The sequence below is a fragment of the Bos taurus genome, chromosome 8 (genome assembly GCF_002263795.3).
Source record: "Bos taurus isolate L1 Dominette 01449 registration number 42190680 breed Hereford chromosome 8, ARS-UCD2.0, whole genome shotgun sequence".
Lineage (NCBI taxonomy): Eukaryota > Metazoa > Chordata > Mammalia > Artiodactyla > Bovidae > Bos > Bos taurus.
Genome location: NC_037335.1, coordinates 90,889,187 through 90,908,997, shown reverse-complemented (window position 1 = coordinate 90,908,997; position 19,811 = coordinate 90,889,187). Strand labels below are relative to the sequence as shown.

The 19,811-nt window shown below is 37.2% G+C and overlaps 1 protein-coding gene across 6 annotated transcripts in view; it reads right to left on the bottom strand.

Annotated features, from left to right (window-relative positions):
• The window catches only part of PLPPR1 (phospholipid phosphatase related 1), a 601,803-nt gene that overhangs the window by 135,867 nt on the left and 446,125 nt on the right, over positions 1–19,811 (bottom strand). For all 6 annotated transcript variants that reach the window (XM_059889070.1, XM_059889072.1, XM_059889071.1 and 3 more), the window contains one exon: positions 18,285–18,389. In XM_059889070.1, coding sequence (XP_059745053.1) covers positions 18,285–18,347 — 63 coding nt within the window. In that variant the 5' untranslated portion in view covers positions 18,348–18,389. The remainder of the gene's footprint in view (positions 1–18,284; positions 18,390–19,811) is intronic.

Here is a 19,811-nt window from a genome sequence, read left to right as displayed (position 1 = left end):
ACTGCCAGAATACAGAAAGGACACCCCAAACTCAGCAATTTAAACAAGATGAAGAGACAGAGGAATAGCCAGCAGATAAAGGAACAGGATAAATGCCCACCAAACCAAACAAAAGAGGAAGAGATAGGGAATCTACCTGATAAAGAATTCCGAATAATGATAGTGAAATTGATCCAAAATCTTGAAATTAAAATGGAATCACAGATAAATAGCTTGGAGACAAGGATTGAGAAGATGCAAGAAAGGTTTAACAAGGACCTAGAAGAAATAAAAAAGAGTCAATATATAATGAATAATGCAATAAATGAAATTAAAAACACTCTGGAGGCAACAAATAGTAGAATAACAGAGGCAGAAGATAGGATTAGTGAATTAGAAGATAGAATGGTAGAAATAAATGAATCAGAGAGGATAAAAGAAAAACGAATTAAAAGAAATGAGGACAATCTCAGAGACCTCCAGGACAATATTAAACGCTACAACGTTCGAATCATAGGGGTTCCAGAAGAAGAAGACAAAAAGAAAGACCATGAGAAAATACTTGAGGCGATAATAGTTGAAAACTTCCCTAAACTGGGGAAGGAAATAATCACCCAAGTCCAAGAAACCCAGAGAATCCCAAACAGGATAAACCCAAGGCGAAACACCCCAAGACACATATTAATCAAATTAACAAAGATCAAACACAAAGAACAAATATTAAAAGCAGCAAGGGAAAAACAACAAATAACACACAAGGGAATTCCCATAAGGATAACAGCTGATCTTTCAAGAGAAACTCTTCAAGCCAGGAGGGAATGGCAAGACATACTTAAAATGATGAAAGAAAATAACCTACAGCCCAGATTATTGTACCCAGCAAGGATTTCATTCAAGTAGGAAGGAGAAATCAAAAGCTTCTCAGACAAGCAAAAGCTGAGAGAATTCTGCACCACCAAACCAGCTCTCCAACAAATACTAAAGGATATTCTCTAGACAGGAAACACAAAAATGGTGTATAAATTCGAACCCCAAACAATAAAGTAAATGGCAACGGGATCATACTTACCAGTAATTACCTTAAACGTAAATGGGTTGAATGCCCCAACCAAAAGACAAAGACTGGCTGAATGGATACAAAAACAAGACCCCTACATATGTTGTCTACAGGAGACCCACCTCAAAACAGGGGATACATACAGACTGAAAGTGAAGGGCTGGAAAAAGATTTTCCATGCAAATAGGGACCAAAAGAAAGCAGGAGTAGCAATACTCATATCAGATAAAATAGACTTTAAAACAAAGGCTGTGAAAAGAGACAAAGAAGGTCACTACATAATGATCAAAGGATCAATCCAAGAAGAAGATATAACAATTATAAATATATATGCACCCAACACGGGAGCACCGCAGTATGTAAGACAAATGCTAACAAGTATGAAAGGAGAAATTAACAATAACACAATAATAGTGGGAGACTTTAATACCCCACTCACACCTATGGATAGATCAACTAAACAGAAAATTAACAAGGAAACACAAACTTTAAACGATACAATAGACCAGTTAGACCTAATTGATATCTATAGGACATTTCATCCCAAAACAATGAATTTTACCTTTTTCTCAAGCGCACATGGAACCTTCTCCAGGATAGATCACATCCTGGGCCATAAAGCTAGCCTTGGTAAATTCAAAAAAATAGAAATCATTCCAAGCATCTTTTCTGACCACAATGCAGTAAGATTAGATCTCAATTACAGAAGAAAAACTATTAAAAATTCCAACATATGTAGGCTGAACAACACGCTGCTGAATAACCAACAAATCACAGAAGAAATCAAAAAAGAAATCAAAATTTGCATAGAAACGAATGAAAATGAAAACACAACAACCCAAAACCTGTGGGACACGGTAAAAGCAGTCCTAAGGGGAAAGTTCATAGCAATACAGGCACACCTCAAGAAACAAGAAAAAAGTCAAATAATTAACCTAACTCTACACCTAAAGCAACTAGAAAAGGAAGAAATGAAGAACCCCAGGGTTAGTAGAAGGAAAGAAATCTTAAAAATTAGAGCAGAAATAAATGCAAAAGAAACAAAAGAGACCATAGCAAAAATCAACAAAGCCAAAAGCTGGTTCTTTGAAAGGATAAATAAAATTGACAAACCATTAGCCAGACTCATCAAGAAACAAAGGGAGAAAAATCAAATCAATAAAATTAGAAACGAAAATGGAGAGATCACAACAGACAACACAGAAATACAAAGGATCATAAGAGACTATTATCAACAATTATATGCCAATAAAATGGACAACGAGGAAGAAATGGACAAATTCTTAGAAAAGTACAACTTTCCAAAACTCGACCAGGAAGAAATAGAAAATCTTAACAGACCCATCACAAGCACAGAAATTGAAACTGTAATCAAAAATCTTCCAGCAAACAAAAGCCCAGGTCCAGATGGCTTCACAGCTGAATTCTACCAAAAATTTAGAGAAGAGCTAACACCTATCCTGCTCAAACTCTTCCAGAAAATTGCAGAGGAAGGTAAACTTCCAAACTCATTCTATGAGGCCACCATCACCCTAATACCAAAACCTGACAAAGATCCCACAAAAAAAAGAAAACTACAGGCCAATATCACTGATGAACATAGATGCAAAAATCCTTAACAAAATTCTAGCAATCAGAATCCAACAACACATTAAAAAGATCATACACCATGACCAAGTGGGCTTTATCCCAGGGATGCAAGGATTCTTCAATATCCGCAAATCAATCAATGTAATACACCACATTAACAAATTGAAAAACAAAAACCATATGATTATCTCAATAGATGCAGAGAAAGCCTTTGACAAAATTCAACACCCATTTATGATAAAAACTCTCCAGAAAGCAGGAATAGAAGGAACATACCTCAACATAATAAAAGCTATATATGACAAACCCACAGCAAACATTATCCTCAATGGTGAAAAATTGAAAGCATTTCCTCTAAAGTCAGGAACAAGACAAGGGTGCCCACTTTCACCATTACTATTCAACATAGTTTTGGAAGTTTTGGCCACAGCAATCAGAGCAGAAAAAGAAATAAAAGGAATCCAAATTGGAAAAGAAGAAGTAAAACTCTCACTATTTGCAGATGACATGATCCTCTACATAGAAAACCCTAAAGACTCCACCAGAAAATTACTAGAACTAATCAATGATTATAGTAAAGTTGCAGGATATAAAATCAACACACAGAAATCCCTTGCATTCCTATACACTAATAATGAGAAAACAGAAAGAGAAATTAAGGAAACAATTCCATTCACCATTGCAATGAAAAGAATAAAATACTTAGGAATATATCTACCTAAAGAAACTAAAGACCTATATATAGAAAACTATAAAACACTGGTGAAAGAAATCAAAGAGGACACTAATAGATGGAGAAATATACCATGTTCATGGATTGGAAGAATCAATATAGTGAAAATGAGTATACTACCCAAAGCAATTTATAGATTCAATGCAATCCCTATTAAGCTACCAACAGTATTCTTCACAGAGCTAGAACAAATAATTTCACAATTTGTATGGAAATACAAAAAACCTCGAATAGCCAAAGCGATCTTGAGAAAGAAAAATGGAAGTGGAGGAATCAACCTACCTGACTTCAGGCTCTACTACAAAGCCACAATTATCAAGACAGTATGGTACTGGCACAAAGACAGAAATATAGATCAATGGAACAAAATAGAAAGCCCAGAGATAAATCCACGCACATATGGACACCTTATCTTTGACAAAGGAGGCAAGAATATACAATGGATTAAAGACAATCTCTTTAACAAGTGGTACTGGGAAATCTGGTCAACCACTTGTAAAAGAATGAAACTAGAACACTTTCTAACACCATATACAAAAATAATCTCAAAATGGATTAAAGATCTCAACGTAAGACCAGAAACTATAAAACTCCTAGAGGAGAACATAGGCAAAACACTCTCTGACATACATCACAGCAGGATCCTCTATGATCCACCTCCCAGAATATTGGAAATAAAAGTAAAAATAAACAAATGGGACCTAATTAAACTTAAAAGCTTCTGCACATCAAAGGAAACTATTAGCAAGGTGAAAAGACAGCCTTCAGAATGGGAGAAAATAATAGCAAATGAAGCAACCAACAAACAACTAATCTCAAAAATATACAAGCAACTCCTACAGCTCAACTCCAGAAAAATAAATGACCCAATCAAAAAATGGGCCAAAGAACTAAATAGACATTTCTCCAAAGAAGACATACAGATGGCTAACAAACACATGAAAAGATGCTCAACACCACTCATTATCAGAGAAATGCAAATCAAAACCACTATGAGGTACCATTTCACACCAGTCAGAATGGCTGCGATCCAAAAGTCTACAAATAATAAATGCTGGAGAGGGTGTGGAGAAAAGGGAACCCTCTTACACTGTTGGTGGGAATGCAAACTAGTACAGCCACTATGGAGAACAGTGTGGAGATTCCTTAAAAAACTGGAAATAGAACTGCCTTATGATCCAGCAACCCCACTGCTGGGCATACACACTGAGGAAACCAGAAGGGAAAGAGACACGTGTACCCCAATGTTCATCGCAGCACTGTTTATAATAGCCAGGGCATGGAAGCAACCTAGATGTCCATCAGCAGATGAATGGATAAGAAAGCTGTGGTACATATACACAATGGAGTATTACTCAGCCATTAAAAAGAATACATTTGAATCAGTTCTAATGAGGTGGATGAAACTGGAGCCTATTATACAGAGTGAAGTAAGCCAGAAGGAAAAACATAAATACAGTATACTAACGCATATATATGGAATTTAGAAAGATGGTAACGATAACCCTGTATACGAGACAGCAAAAGAGACACTGATGTATAGAACAGTCTTATGGACTCTGTGGGAGAGGGAGAGGGTGGGAAGATTTGGGAGAATGGCATTGAAACATGTGAAACGTCATGTATGAAACGAGATGCCACTCCAGGTTCAATGCACGATGCTGGATGCTTGGGGCTGGTGCACTGGGACGACCCAGAGGGATGGTGTGGGGAGGGAGGAGGGAGGAGGGTTCAGGATGGGGAACACATGTATACTAATTAAATAATTTTCTATTAAAGAAAAAAAAAAAAAGAAACTAAAAGCTAGTTCTTTGTGAAGATAAACAAAATTGATAAATCTTTAGCCAGACTCATTAAGAAAAAGAGAGGACTTGAGTCAATAAAATTATAAATGAAAAAGGAAAAATTACAACTGACACCACAGAAATTCAAAGAATAAGAGACTATTATAAGCAACTGCACACCAATAAAAGGGACAACCTAGAAGAAATGGACAAATTCTTAGAAAGGTATAACCTTCTAACACTGAACCAGGAAGACATAGAAAATATGAACAGACCAAACACAAGTACTGAAATTGAAATTGTGATGGAAAGTTTCCAACAAATAAAAGTTCAGGAAACGATGACTTCACAGGTAAATTCTATCAAACATTTAAAGAAGAGTTAACGCCTACCCTTCTGAAACTCATCCAAAAAATTTCAGAGGAAGGAACGCTCCCAAGCTCATTCTATAAGGCCACCATCACTCTGATTCAAAAATCAGACAAATATATCACAAAACAGAAAATTACAGGCCAGTATCACTGATGAACACAGACACAAAAATCCTCAACAAATACTAGCAAACTGAATACAACACATTAAAAGGATCATACACTGTGATCAAGTGACATTTATCTCAGGGATGCAAGGATTCTTTCATTTATTCAAAGCAATTAATGTGATATGTCATATTAACAAACTGAAGAACAAAACCTAGACAATCATCTCAATAGATGCAGAAAAAGCTTTTGACAAAACTCAACACTAATTTATAATAACACTCTCCAGAAAGTGTACATGTATGGAATTTACCTCAACATAATAAGGACCGTATACAACAAATCCACAGCAAACGTCATACTCAACAGTGAAAACCTAAAAACATTTCCTCTAAGAGCAGGGAAAAGAAAGGGTGTTCACTCTTGCCACTTTTATTCAACATAATTTTGGAAGTCCTAGTCATGGCAATCAAAGAAGAAAAAAAGAAGTAAAACTGTCACAGTTTGCAGAGGACATAATAATATACACAGAAAATCCTAAAGATGCTAACCAAAAAACTACTATAGCTCATCAATGAATTTGGTAATGTTGCAGGATACAAAATTGATACATAGAAATCTCTTGCATTCCTATACACAAAAGGACAAAATATCAGAAAGAAAAATTAAGGAAACAAACTCATGTTCCACTGCAACAAGAGGAATAAATTATTTAGGAATAAACCTACTTAATGAGGCAAAAGACCTGTATACAAAAAACTATAAGCAACTGATGAAAGAAATCAAAGACAACACCAACAGATGGAGGGATATACCATGCTCTTGGATTGGAAAATGATTTACAACCCAAAGCAACCCTCAGATTCAATGTAATTCCTTTCAAATTGCCAATGACATTTTTCACAGACTTAGGACAGAAAATTTTACAATTTGTATGGAATCACAAAAAACCCTGAATAGTCAAAGCAATCCTGAAAAACAAAATGGAGCTGGAGTAGTCAGGCTCCCTAACTTTAGACTATGTTACAAAGTTGCAGTAATCACAACTGAATGGCACTCTGCTGTACAGCAGGAAGTAATATAACATTTTAAATCATCTATAATCCAATAACAAATTTTTTAAAATGCCCTACTTTGAAAGAGTTCTAGATAAGATTTACTTGGATTTAAACATCTATTTCTGCTTTATTGACTATGCCAAGGCCTTTGGCTGTGTGGATCACAATAAACTGTGGGAAATTCTGAAAGCGATGGGAATACCAGACCACCTGACCTGCCTCTTGAGAAACCTATATGCAGGTCAGGAAGCAAGAGTTAGAACTGGACATGGAACAACAGACTGGTTCCAAATAGGAAAGGAGTACGTCAAGACTGTATATTGTCACCCTGCTTATTTAACTTCTATGCAGAGTACATTATGAGAAACGCTGGGCTGGAAGAAGCACAAGCTGGAATCAAGATTGCTGGGAGAAATATCAATAACCTCAGATATGCAGATGATACACCCTTAGGGCATAAAGTGAAGAGGAACTAAAAAGCCTCTTGATGAAATGAAAGTGGAGAGTGAAAAAGTTGGCTTAAAGCTCAATATTCAGAAAACAAAGATCATGGCATCTGGTCCCATCACTTCATGGGAAATAGATGGGGAAACAGTGGAAACAGCATCAGACTTTATATTTCTGGGCTCCAAAATCACTGCAGATGGTGATTGCAGCCATGAAATTAAAAGACGCTTACTCCTTGGAAGGAAAGTTATGATCAACCTAGATAGCATATTCAAAAGCAGAGACATTACTTTGCCAACAAAGGTCCATCTAGTCAAGGCTATAGTTTTTCCAGTAGTCATGTATGGATGTGAGAGTTGGACTGTGAAGAAAGCTGAGTGCCGAAGAATTGATGCTTTTGAACTGTGGTGTTGGAGAAGACTCTTGAGAGTCCCTTGGACTGCAAGGAGATCCAACCAGTTCATTCTGAAGGAGATCAGCCCTGGGATTTCTTTGGAAGGAATGATGTTAAAGCTGAAACTCCAATACTTTGGCCACCTCATGCGAAGAGTTGACTCATTGGAAAAGACTCTGATGCTGGGAGGGATTGGGAGCAGGAGGAGAAGGGGATGACAGAGGATGAGATGGCTGGATGGCATCACCGACTCAATGGACATGAGTCTGAGTGAACTCTGGGAGTTGGTGATGGACAGGGAGGCCTGGCGTGCTGCGATTCATGGGGTCGCAAAGAGTCGGACACAACTGAGCGACTGAACTGAACTGAACTGAACTGAAACATAAAAATACTCGTTAAGCTCATAAAGCACGGAAGCTTGTAGAAAGGGAAATTCACACTTCAACATTTCTATGTTTGGATTCTGGCCTCTGAAAGGACTTCCTTACCCTACATTATTTTCTCCAGAGGAGAAAGTTCCCTCCTTCCATGTGACCAGGAGGCCAGTGATTATCATGTCTACATATATGCAGTGGAAAGAACATAAGATATGAAGGTATGATGAATTAAAATCCCAAGTTTAACACCTATTGGTTAGGTGTGTGGCCTTGAGTAAGCCAATTAACTTCTCTGTATCTGTTTCTTCATTTTGAAATTTTAGAAGACATATTTCTATTGAAAAAAGTCAATATTTTCCTACTGATGTTTTTCAGGACTCCGGTTTCAGAACACCATGCAAATGTCAAATATGATATATTTAGTGGTATAATGGGTTTCCCAGGTGGCTCAATGGTAAAGAATCAGCCTGCCAATGCAGGAGATGCAGAAGATGAGGGTTCGATCCTTGAGTCAGGAAGATCCCCTGGAGAAGGAAATGGCAACCCATTCCAGTATTCCTGACTGGAAAATCCCATGGACAGAGGAGCTTTGTGGGCTACAGTCCATGGAGTTGCACAGAGTCCGACAAAACTTAGCAACTGAGCACAATAGTATAACACATTAGGGGATTTTCAAAAAATCTGAAATCTGACTAACTTACATCATGAGATTCATGCAGAGAGTTATATATTTCATTAAAATGTTGACAAGAGCAAAGCTCCCCTCATTCTGACCTCATCCCTGCTCTATTCAAAATTTCTTCATGGTATAGTTATAACCATTATCACTTTTAGATTACCAGTGAGTTTGCTCATCTTTCTTATATTTCTTGGAGATTTATAACTCCCCCTCCCCTGAAGTTAGATTGGGCTTTTCATTAGTTTGAAAGGGTAGGTAGGAGGAGGAGTAGACCAGTAAGAAAAACAGGAGGAGGGTATGGTAAGGGAGTCAGAGAAAGAAGGGGCTGGGAGGTTCCCTAGGCTCCTAGTTGGTCTTGGAGTCCAACCATCTGATTTTCCCCAGAACTATATTTCTTCCTCTTGATCTTTTGACCTCTGGAGCCAGATTCATTTTTTCATTCCTAACTTTTTTTTCCCCTCATGAAGATTTAACTGGGACCTTGATCCCAAAATATTCACCTTGGAGAGACTCAATGCTGAAGAATAGAGGAGACTTCATTCATTGGGAAGGGCATATGATGACAAGGATAAAGGGTGATGGTTGCTGCTGCTAAGTCACTTCAGTCGTGTCCGACTCTGTGCGACCCCATAGACGGCAGCCACCAGGCTCCCCCGTCCCTGGGATTCTCCAGGCAAGAACACTGGAGTCGGTTGCCATTTCCTTCTCCAATGCAGGAAAGTGAAAAGTGAAAGTGAAGTCGCTCAGTTGTGTCTGACTCTTCGCGACCCCATGGACTGCAGCCTACCAGGCTCCTCCATCCATGGGATTTTCCAGGCAAGAGTACTGGAGTGGGGTGCCATTGCCTTCTCCGAGGGTGATGGTAACCATATTTAATTTTTAAAATCAATATTGGTATTTTGATACTATGAAAAATAGATACCTAAAGATTGGCATTATCCTTTTACCCCAGTACTGCAAACACTAGTCAAAATAATGATTAAATAAGGAAAAGCATGAGAAAGTACTTTATAATGTGCATTTATCACTGCAATTGTTAAAAAGACCACGGATTGTTCATTGCTTTTAAAACACCACATCCAATAACATCTCAATATATTCTGAAAACATTATGCCCCTAAACCCAGCGATGTAGCATACTTGGGGATAAAACTGCCAGACTTCCTCCATAATTGTCAGGGTTTTAGTGTTTGTGTGTGTGTTTTGTTAGTTTTATTTTTCATCTTTGCTGTTTTTTTCCTGCTTTATTGTGGGTAGAAGTTATTATTTTAAATTATTTTTGTGCTAACACTTTTTAACCACTTATTACTTGACCATCACTTTCAGATGCATTACCTCATTTCTCAAAAGTGTTCAGGAACAAGTTATTTTTATTTCCACTTCAAAGATGAAGCAACTGAGGGCCAAAGAAGGAATCCAGGTTTATAGAAGCAGTAAATGGCAGAGCCAGGACTCAAACTCACTGCTTCTGACATCAAGTTATTTTCTTGTTCTACTTTACTCTGTATGAGGATAAGATTTGATACTTTCTCCTTATAAGAACCAGCAGTTTGATTTTTTTTAAGAAGAAAAAGATCTCAATGTGACTTAAATATAAATGCAATTTAAGACTCAGAAACAAGGCAATCACAGCTGCTAAATCTTTGCACCTGCCAAGTAAACAGCAGAAAGCAAAGCCAAGCAACGCTTCCTTTAAAATCGGAGGGACGTGAAACAAGCGAGACATTGAAACGGCACTCATTGTCCAGAAAAGACGAGGGGAAACTCCTTAACGTCTGGCTCTGGAGAAAGACACTCAGAATCAAGTTCTTGCAGAACTTCATGAGAGTATTTATCTTCAGTCTGGGATTTATGACAATCACCCAGTAGGTTCCAGCTGAGAAAAATGAGTTGTCAAGAAAAGGCAGTAACCACTGCAAGTACAAGCAACCATCAAATGATAAAACTGTCACATTTGTCCATATCAAGCAATGATTACATTCATCATGTCCAACTCCTGATACTTAATACTGTCTGCCAAGGAAGCTAAGTTCCATTTAGAGTTTTGCTGTTAGCACAAATATGTTTGAAAGAGATTTGACTGAATTTTTCACAAGTTTATAGAGCATGCAGTGAAACTGTCTCAAGAGGTGTCCACTGACTGATACCTGGAAAGATTTGCAAAAAGGGTATTTCAGCCCTAAGTAATTTGCAAAAATAGAGTTAGGTATTGATTTGGGGGACATGGGAGATCTCAAACAACTTGTGTTCTTATTTTTAGGGAAAAATTACACTTCAGTCACAAATTTGAGTGTGGTTTCCCCTCAGAGAGATTCTCCATTTTAGATCCTCAAGCATGAGAGGTATTGCTAAAATGACAGAAAAAAGGGATCAGAAATAGACTAAAAGGCAGAGGGGGAGGTAGGGAAGGCAGAGGGAGAGAGAGAGAAACAGGGACTAAGAATAAAAATCACAAAGAATATTTGATTATTTTGATCACTTTTTGGAAGCTACTTTGTTGTATGTTTATCCTCACCAAAAATTAATATTATTGAGTTCAAGGAATAAAAATGAGGATGGGAAGTAGGTGTCCCCCGTGTCCTCATGTTACAGGCTGGTAAACTTCTACTGCTCTCCCTGCTGCCTCTGACTTTTCTAAGCTTTTGTCTAGTTCAGCAGTTGCTCTACTACTTGCAGTACTAGAACAAGGTCAGCAAAGAGCCAAAAGCTGGCCAGAAGGACTACTGTGGACCATATTCGATTTTTAGTGATTCTGAAGTTCCCTCTCATTGGCGACAGAAAAGTTTGTATTCTGGTCAATCAAGTCATTATTTTCTTGTCAAGGGCTTTCCATTTAACAGGCTTTAGCCAGCATGGAAAGGTACATTTTAAGGATTAGCTGGAAGATGTACTTGAGACATTTTTCTGAATTTCTAACATTCAAGGGCTCGGTTTCTGGCACTACCTGCATTGCCCACTGCATATCATGCTTCTCAATCTATTCTGCTGTCCTCCCACCGTTAATTCCGTCCTTTCAGCCCATTACTTTCTCTAGATACTCTCCTAATCTACAACTTTGCTCTCTCTCCAGCGATATCTTAACCCTTCATTTTGGTTCGTGACATTCAAGGATTACCTAAAGCAATGCTCGCCTGACATGTTAGCACCGTGAGATAGTGCCTGCTGCATGCTGCTTTGTCAGCCTCTCTACCACTGTTTCAGCCTTCTGGGTGGGTCTCAGACAAGCTCCTACTGTATCAGCAAGTTTGAATTTTAGAGGCTGATTGGCATCTATTCTCCTCACCAACTACCACAAATAAAATTTTATGCTCATAGAGTTAAAATCACCAAGAAAATACACATGAGAGCTCTGTGTGTCTCTCATCCCCACCCTCCATCCCCTACGCATGTTAAACATGGCCCAATAACCAAGGACCTGCAAAAAACCTTGATTAGATACAAGTTACAGAAACCCAGTTAGTATGTCAAGTGTGCGAAAAAAGGGAAAAACACATAATGACTTGGGGAAGAAAAATAAGCACTAAAAATATGAGTGCTGAATGAGTGAATGCATTCGTGGAACAAAAAAGTCATGCAAAGATTCTACCACAAACACCTACAAATGATGGCCAGCCTTTTTCTTTCTTTTTAATTCATAGATGAGCTGAATCCAAAAGGGTACTGAAGGCAGGAGTGGTAACTGAGTAAAGTGATGACACGGTGAACCTAAACGGGAATAGAGAAAGGGGTACATGGCAGTCTCAGTAAGAAGGTTTGGGTCTTAATGCCCATGAGGATAAGACATTCTAAGGACCTGAGTTGGAGCTGAGACTCCTGTGTAAAAGCCAGAATTCCTGAAAGCGTGCTTTTGACACTTCAGAGACAGTGTTCTATGTAAATCCACCTGCTGGCATAGGGAGACTACAAGGAAGATGAACTTTGATTAATAATACTGTGGAATTATGAAAATTTGACTAATGAATATAGAAACATAAAGCCAAGAGAAACCTGCATATAAAATCTTTCCAAAGAAATACTCTTAAAACCTAAGGCCCACATGAATTATATAGAAGAAGAATTTTAGCTCTGCCAAAAATGAGCTAAAAATAATTATAAAGAAACAATCCACTGTGAGCTAGAGACGGCAGATTCAACATACGGGAGGATTAAATATCAGTAAATTCAGGGACATCCCTGGTGGTCCAGTGGCTAGGACCCCACACTCCCAATGCAGGGAGCCTGGGTTCAATACCTTCAGGGGATATAACTGTCTGAAAAATATGTAAGAAATATACAGACACCAGTAAAACTAATAATAAAGTTTAGCAAAGTTTTTTCAAGAAAACTGGTAGAAAAATACCAATATTGTTTCTATAATGAAGAAACAAAACAGGAAAATGTAATCATCTTTTGTCATTCCAGTGCTAGGTGTCAATCCAAGGAAAGCCCTTGTACACCTGCATACAGAGACAGAAATAAGGATACTTTCTGCAAAAAAATAAAAAGCTGTACGGGTATAAAGCATTAAGAAAATAAGAAAGAATCAACCAAACCATCCTTCAGTAAGAATTGATATATATTCACATAATGGGATAAAAGGCAATAATTAAAAGAATGACTTGCCAATCTGAATAAACTCAGAAACATAATGTTGAATGAAAAGTTAAGTTGCAAAAAGTAGGTTCAATATGATTATTTATCTAAACTCTCCCTAAAATATAATTTATGAATATGTGGACATGTAGGGAAAATATGAAAATACGTATAAGAATTATGCAGGAGAATAAAGCCTCTAACTTCACATACAAACTGACCCTTGAGCAATGCAGGGGTTAATCCATGTATAACTTATAGTCAGCCCTCCATATCCAAGGTTCCTCCACTTCCACAGATTCAATCAACCATGGGCTCTTGGTACTGTAGTATTTACTATTGAAAAACATCTGCATATAAGTGGAATTGTACAGTCCAAATGCACAATGTTTAGGGTCAACTGTAGTTACTTTGGAGAAGGCAATGGCACCCCACTCCAGTACTCTTGCCTGGAAAATCCCATGGACGGAGGACGCTGGTCGGCCGCAGTCCGTAGGGTTGCTAAGAGTCAGACACGACTGAGCGACTTCACTTTCACTTTTCACTTTTCTGCACTGGAGAAAGAAATGGCAACCGACTCCAGTGTTCTTGCCTGGAGAATCCCAGGGACGGGGGAGCCTGGTGGGCTGCTGTCTATGGGGTTGCACAGAGTCGGACAGGACTGAAGTGACTTAGCAGCAGCAGTAGTTACTTCTGTGTCTAGAACAGTAGGACTTCAGCCATATCTGGAATATTTTACATTCCATGAAAAAAATATCTGAAGTATATGTAGCAAATTTTAAGATTTGGTCTTGATGGTAGTACAGTGATGTCTGCTATATTATTTTCTCTGTTTGAATTACTTCATAATTAAAAACAACAGTGGAAAGATACTTATTGATCATGTTGACATTTTTACCAAGTTATACTTTTTAAAAAAAAAAAAATGCTGTTTTTTTCTTATGCAGAAGGACCAGTAAGATATCTCACCTAAATTTTCTTTTTTTTTTTTTTTTAACATTCCAATATGAGGTTCATTTCTAAAAACATTCATCTTTTTCCTGCCAACTTTTCATCTTAGCTGGGAGATGTTTTTCCGTCTGTAAAGTAATACATTCTCTAGTACAGCCACTATGGAGAACAGTGTGGAGATTCCTTAAAAAAACTGGAAATAGAACTGCCTTATGATCCAGCAATCCCACTGCTGGGCATACACACTGAGGAAACCAGAAGGGAAAGAGACACGTGTACCCCAATGTTCATCGCAGCACTGTTTATAATAGCCAGGACATGGAAGCAACCTAGATGTCCATCAGCAGATGAATGGATAAGAAAGCTGTGGTACATATACACAATGGAGTATTACTCAGCCATTAAAAAGAATACATTTGAATCAGTTCTAATGAGGTGGATGAAACTGGAGCCTATTATACAGAGTGAAGTAAGCCAGAAGGAAAAACACCAATACAGTATACTAACGCATATATATGGAATTTAGAAAGATGGTAACGATAACCCTGTATACGAGACAGCAAAAGAGACACTGATGTATAGAACAGTCTTATGGACTCTGTGGGAGATGGAGAGGGTGGGAAGATTTGGGAGAATGGCATTGAAACATGTGAAATGTCATGTATGAAACGAGATGCCAGTCCAGGTTCAATGCACGATGCTGGATGCTTGAGGCTGGTACACTGGGACGACCCAGAGGGATGGTATGGGGAGGGAGGAGGGAGGAGGGTTCAGGATGGGGAACACATGAGAAATAAAGGAATAAAAAATTAAAAAAAAATTTTAATGGGTAATATTTATGATATATAAGTGATGTCTCAATAAAGATGTGTGATTTTAAATGTTAAAAAAAAAAAAGAAATGGGTACAGTTTGGACTATGTGAAATTGCTTAATACATATGTGGTAAAACTATAAAGAAAAGTTAAGTGAAAACAACAAAATTGAAAACACCTTGATGCTATTCGGGATGAAAGGGCTGGGATCTGGGAAGGGCAGCAGAGATTTCAGAAGTTCTGGCTTACTAACTGGGTGGTGGATCCACTGATGTTTAAATTGTGTTTCTATTCCTTATGTCTTAAACATATGTAATAAATGTTCTTTTATAATTATTCAGCATTTAATAAGACCATATGTTTAAAAGAGTAAAAGGAAATATATTACAGTGATAGTCATTGCTGCATCTGGGCATTTTGATGATGTGTGATTTTCCCCCCCTCTTCTATATTTGTACATCATTAAGATTTTGTACAGCAAGTTATACTTTTGATCAAGTTTTCTGATATCCCTATTATAATGCCTGGAATAATGTAGGTAAACTAAGTATTTTCTTTTATTTCATTTCTTTTGTTCCCACTGGATCTTACTCAAAATTTTGTTGCCCAATCTCAGAAGAAACTTATTTTTTTTTGGCATTTTGACTCCCTCCACCCATTTCTGTCCTCCTCACTGTGCCCCCACATCTGGAAACCACAAATCTGCTCTGTATTTATGAACTTTTATTTTCCTTTTTAAATTCCACATATGTATTCCACATATTTAGATTCAACAATCATAAAGTATTTGTCTTTGACTGGTTTCACTTAGCATAATGCCCTTGGGATCTATATGCTGTCACAAATGACAGTATCTTAATTCTTTTTGATGGCTGAATAATACTCCATTGGGGGGGAAATATATATATATATATATATATATACACACACACACCACACACACATATATCTACAAACCACAATTGCATTATCCATTAATCTACTGTCAGACACTGAGGTTGTTTCTATACCTTGATTATTATAAATAGTGCAGCAACAAACATGGGGTGTTTATAACAAAAAGTGTTTAATGAATGAAATACGTGAGAATCATGAAAGCCACTTTTCACCTCTTTCCCTTTCAGTTTCTACTTTATTCTATTGATACTTCATGTCCTCTTTTTTCTTTCTCCTCCTTGTTTCAGAGAAGTCACTGATATGTCTTAAACTTCTATGCAAAGCAAGAACAATAACACAGCAAGATAAAGAATAAACTATCTTTCCTTTCCAAGATTTTTAGACATATTTATTTTGTGACAGGTTAAGGCATAGAAAGATTAAATGATGTCTTCTGTGGTTTGCTCTACTTGTCAAGCTCATCATTCACAGACTAGAGGCCTGACAATCTTTAGACACAGAGCTTCCAGCCAATAAATTCAGCCGCTTACTTTAAGGTTTGGTTCAACTTTTAAGAAAATTTAAAATAAAACTGCTACCAGGGGGATGGACATGGGTTGGGGTGGACTCTGGGAGTTGGTGATGGACAGGGAGGCCTGGTGTGCTGAGGTTCATGGGGTCGCAAAGAGTCAGACACGACTGAGCAACTGAACCAAACTGAGCCAGGAGGATAAGGATGATGACAGATGACTTATTCTAAATCTCCTCCGTTGCTGTTGCTGCTAAGTCGTTTCAGTCATGTCCGACTCCGTGCGACCCCATAGACGGCAGCCCACCAGGCTCTCCCGTCCCTGAGGTTCTCCAGGCAAGATCACTTTAAAATTTTATTTTTGTTGTGACAAAAGAGTCAGAGTTTTAACATTGAAAACCATAGTGTGAAACACTTCTATCCTTTTCCCATGATCAGTGGGAGAGAGGGCTCCTTTTTATTCGTCACGATTTCAATATGAACAAGAGCAACTAGAACCCACAATAGATATAATATAGAGATATTGATTGAAAGGAGTTATTCTTGACCTTGCATGGCAAATTAAGAGTATTAAGAATATATGCTGTGTTTAAAGATGAGTTCTTTGTTTACCCTTTCAAAGATGAGTTCTTTGTTTACTCTTTCAAAGATATAGCTTGCGTCTGAGTATCTTAACTTATATCAACACTTCTGTCCCAATGTAATCTCTATTTCCACCTGGTTTTGCAATACAAATAGGTTCACAGGTATCACCAGAAAATAAATCATCAAGTAATATTTGCCCATCTAAACTACCAAGGGATATCTATAAAGTGAAACTTGAGGATCAGCCAAACATTATTAGTTGGCGCAGATGATATTATCAAAATCACTCAACTGACTATGTAGACAGCTACAGTTATTTCAAGAGCTAGAAGATAAAAAAAAAAACCCAAACATTTCATTGATTCATAGGTTACGGTTAAACAGCACATGCACTGAAAGTACATTTTTGCCAGCATCAGTAATGGTTTAACTCAAGTGATACAGGCGATAAAACAGATCAACATGCATATTCCTCCCATACTCAAAGCCAAAAAGGTCTCCTGCCTGATTATGTAAGAACATGCTAGAGCCGATCCTTAGGATGGAGAGACTATGCAAGCTGCTACCAGAAAGGAAACTCAGGACATTTACTTTTCAGCTCTTCACATCATCATATTTTAAACACAATTTTCTGGATAAAAACCAATGTGTTAGATGCCCTTTCTCTTGAAGAAGGCAAAAATAATATCATCTCTGGCAAATCAATACCTTATTTTGTGAAAACCTGGAGTAGCTTTTTTCATCATATTATTCCAAATTACCTAAAATTTTCATCTCTTTGTCTCTTCTATAGCAAACATTATGGAAAGGGAGGTACAGTGGGGAAAGGATGCCAAGAAGTTTAACCAAAAGACACTGGACAAATTGTTTGCTGGCCTAAAGTTGGGGCATCTCAACAAAATCATTTAAAACCCAAAAAATTGCACACTATATAAGTTCTCAATATCCCAGTAAAAAAAAATGCCCAGTGAAGACAGTCAACTCTAAGAAATTTTCTTCTTTATATTGGATCCAAGGCCAAAGGTCAATAACATCATCTATAAACCTTGTTTATTGAATTCTTGAAATAATGATATTGATTTTTTAAAGAAACAATTTAATCAAAATGTTGCATTCATAATTAACAATATATTCAAATCACCACTGAAAATAAAAGAAATCTAGTAAGACACAATTATTTTGGACCCCATAGATGAAGCTTCTTGTCCTATGGCTTCCTATTTAAGAAACACGTTGCATAACTTATTCTTTATCAATGTTTCTGCTATAAAAATTTCATTATCAATCATAAGAGTAAATAATTCTATAAAATAATCCAAGTTCTCAGCATAAAACTGCTACAATTCCAGTTTTTCTGTAAAGGTAAATAAATACACCTACCTCAACAAATATAAAACACGGGATGATGGAATAACTTCGTTGAGTGTTGTTTCCTACAGCCATTTCTTACATGTAGCAAGGCTGTACCGTCTAAAACTGTCCAGGCTGAAATAGAAATAGATGGCATGGTGTAAGAACCATATGTTTAGAAGTCCCTTAGGTATGCACATAAAAATATCAGCTGCCCTTTAGATAAGCAAGCTGTGTACAAACAAGGCAAAATACTGATCTACAGCACAGTCAAATCAGATTAATTGTAAGTCCAGAGAAAAGAGACTGAGGTTTACTAACCATAAACAGTCTCTGAGCCTAAATGACCAAGCAGGGAGCCCCTGTGCACACAGATATAGTGCACAGAGTTTTAATTGCCTGGTGCTGCACAGTGCCTGAACCCAGTAGATTGTGCTCGTGCCACAAATGCAATTTTTGCTACAACACATTTTTTACTGTCCATTCTGCGTGAATCTCTTCTGTGCCTGATCCGTGCAGTTTGCAGTCTAAGGATTTGTTCATTTTTGCCTTTGCCTCTTCCTTTGGAGCTGACATTTAGGACTGAGGCACTAATCCCCGACTTCCTTTCTTGACCACTCTTCGCCCTTGCTCCCTTGACTACAGTGCTATTCACTATGGATTAATACATCACTGATCCCTCTCACTGGGTTCCCTCAGCCATGTCTCTCTCTCTCTCTCTGTTCTAAACACAAAACATTGACACCATAAACTTTCTCCTGTAAGAATGGTGTAGTTGGGCAACAGCAGATTATTTCAAATATTTGTTAGAACTCTTCTGTCCTACTTTGAACTGAAAATAGTTGTGTATTAGAAGATCAGTTAATTTTGGTTCTTCTTAATAACAACAACGAAATAGAGATTCCAGGCTTTTCTGAAACTTCCATGGCCTGATAAAAAGAATTTTCCACCAAACCTTTCATTCTCTATTCAAGCAATACTTAATATGTTTCATGTACCTGCTCCTGAGAATTATTTTTTGTTTGTTCTGTTTCTGTGTCAGATTTCCCATAGTTCTTATGGACTGTGGCAAGAAAAGTGGTACAGGGACTACTGGCCCATGCAACTGGCCGGCTGCATTTTTTCTTAAAGGTCATGAGTTAGTGTTTTTTAACTTAACTCTGTCTTTATGCCCATTCTTACTTTTTTCCAAGATAAAACTTTAAAAAATATTTCTTTCTCCTTATGAAAATGTTTCTATTAAAATTGGATATTATCTGTTATAAAATACTCATAATAAATCTTTTATTTCACCATTCTATTTCATAATTTAGGGATAAATAATATTTTTTACAATTAGAAACTCATAAATAGAACACATTTGAGTTGATTTGGCAACCATGTATTGGTTTCATTTTACCCTTACTTAACCCAAGTATCTTAGAATTCATTTATCAGTATTTATGATATTTTTAACTTTTTATTTTATATTGGAATATAGCCAATTAATAATGTTGTGATATGTTAGTATTTATGATTTAGATGAGTCCTGCTGTTAGTATCAACTAAATACAGTGC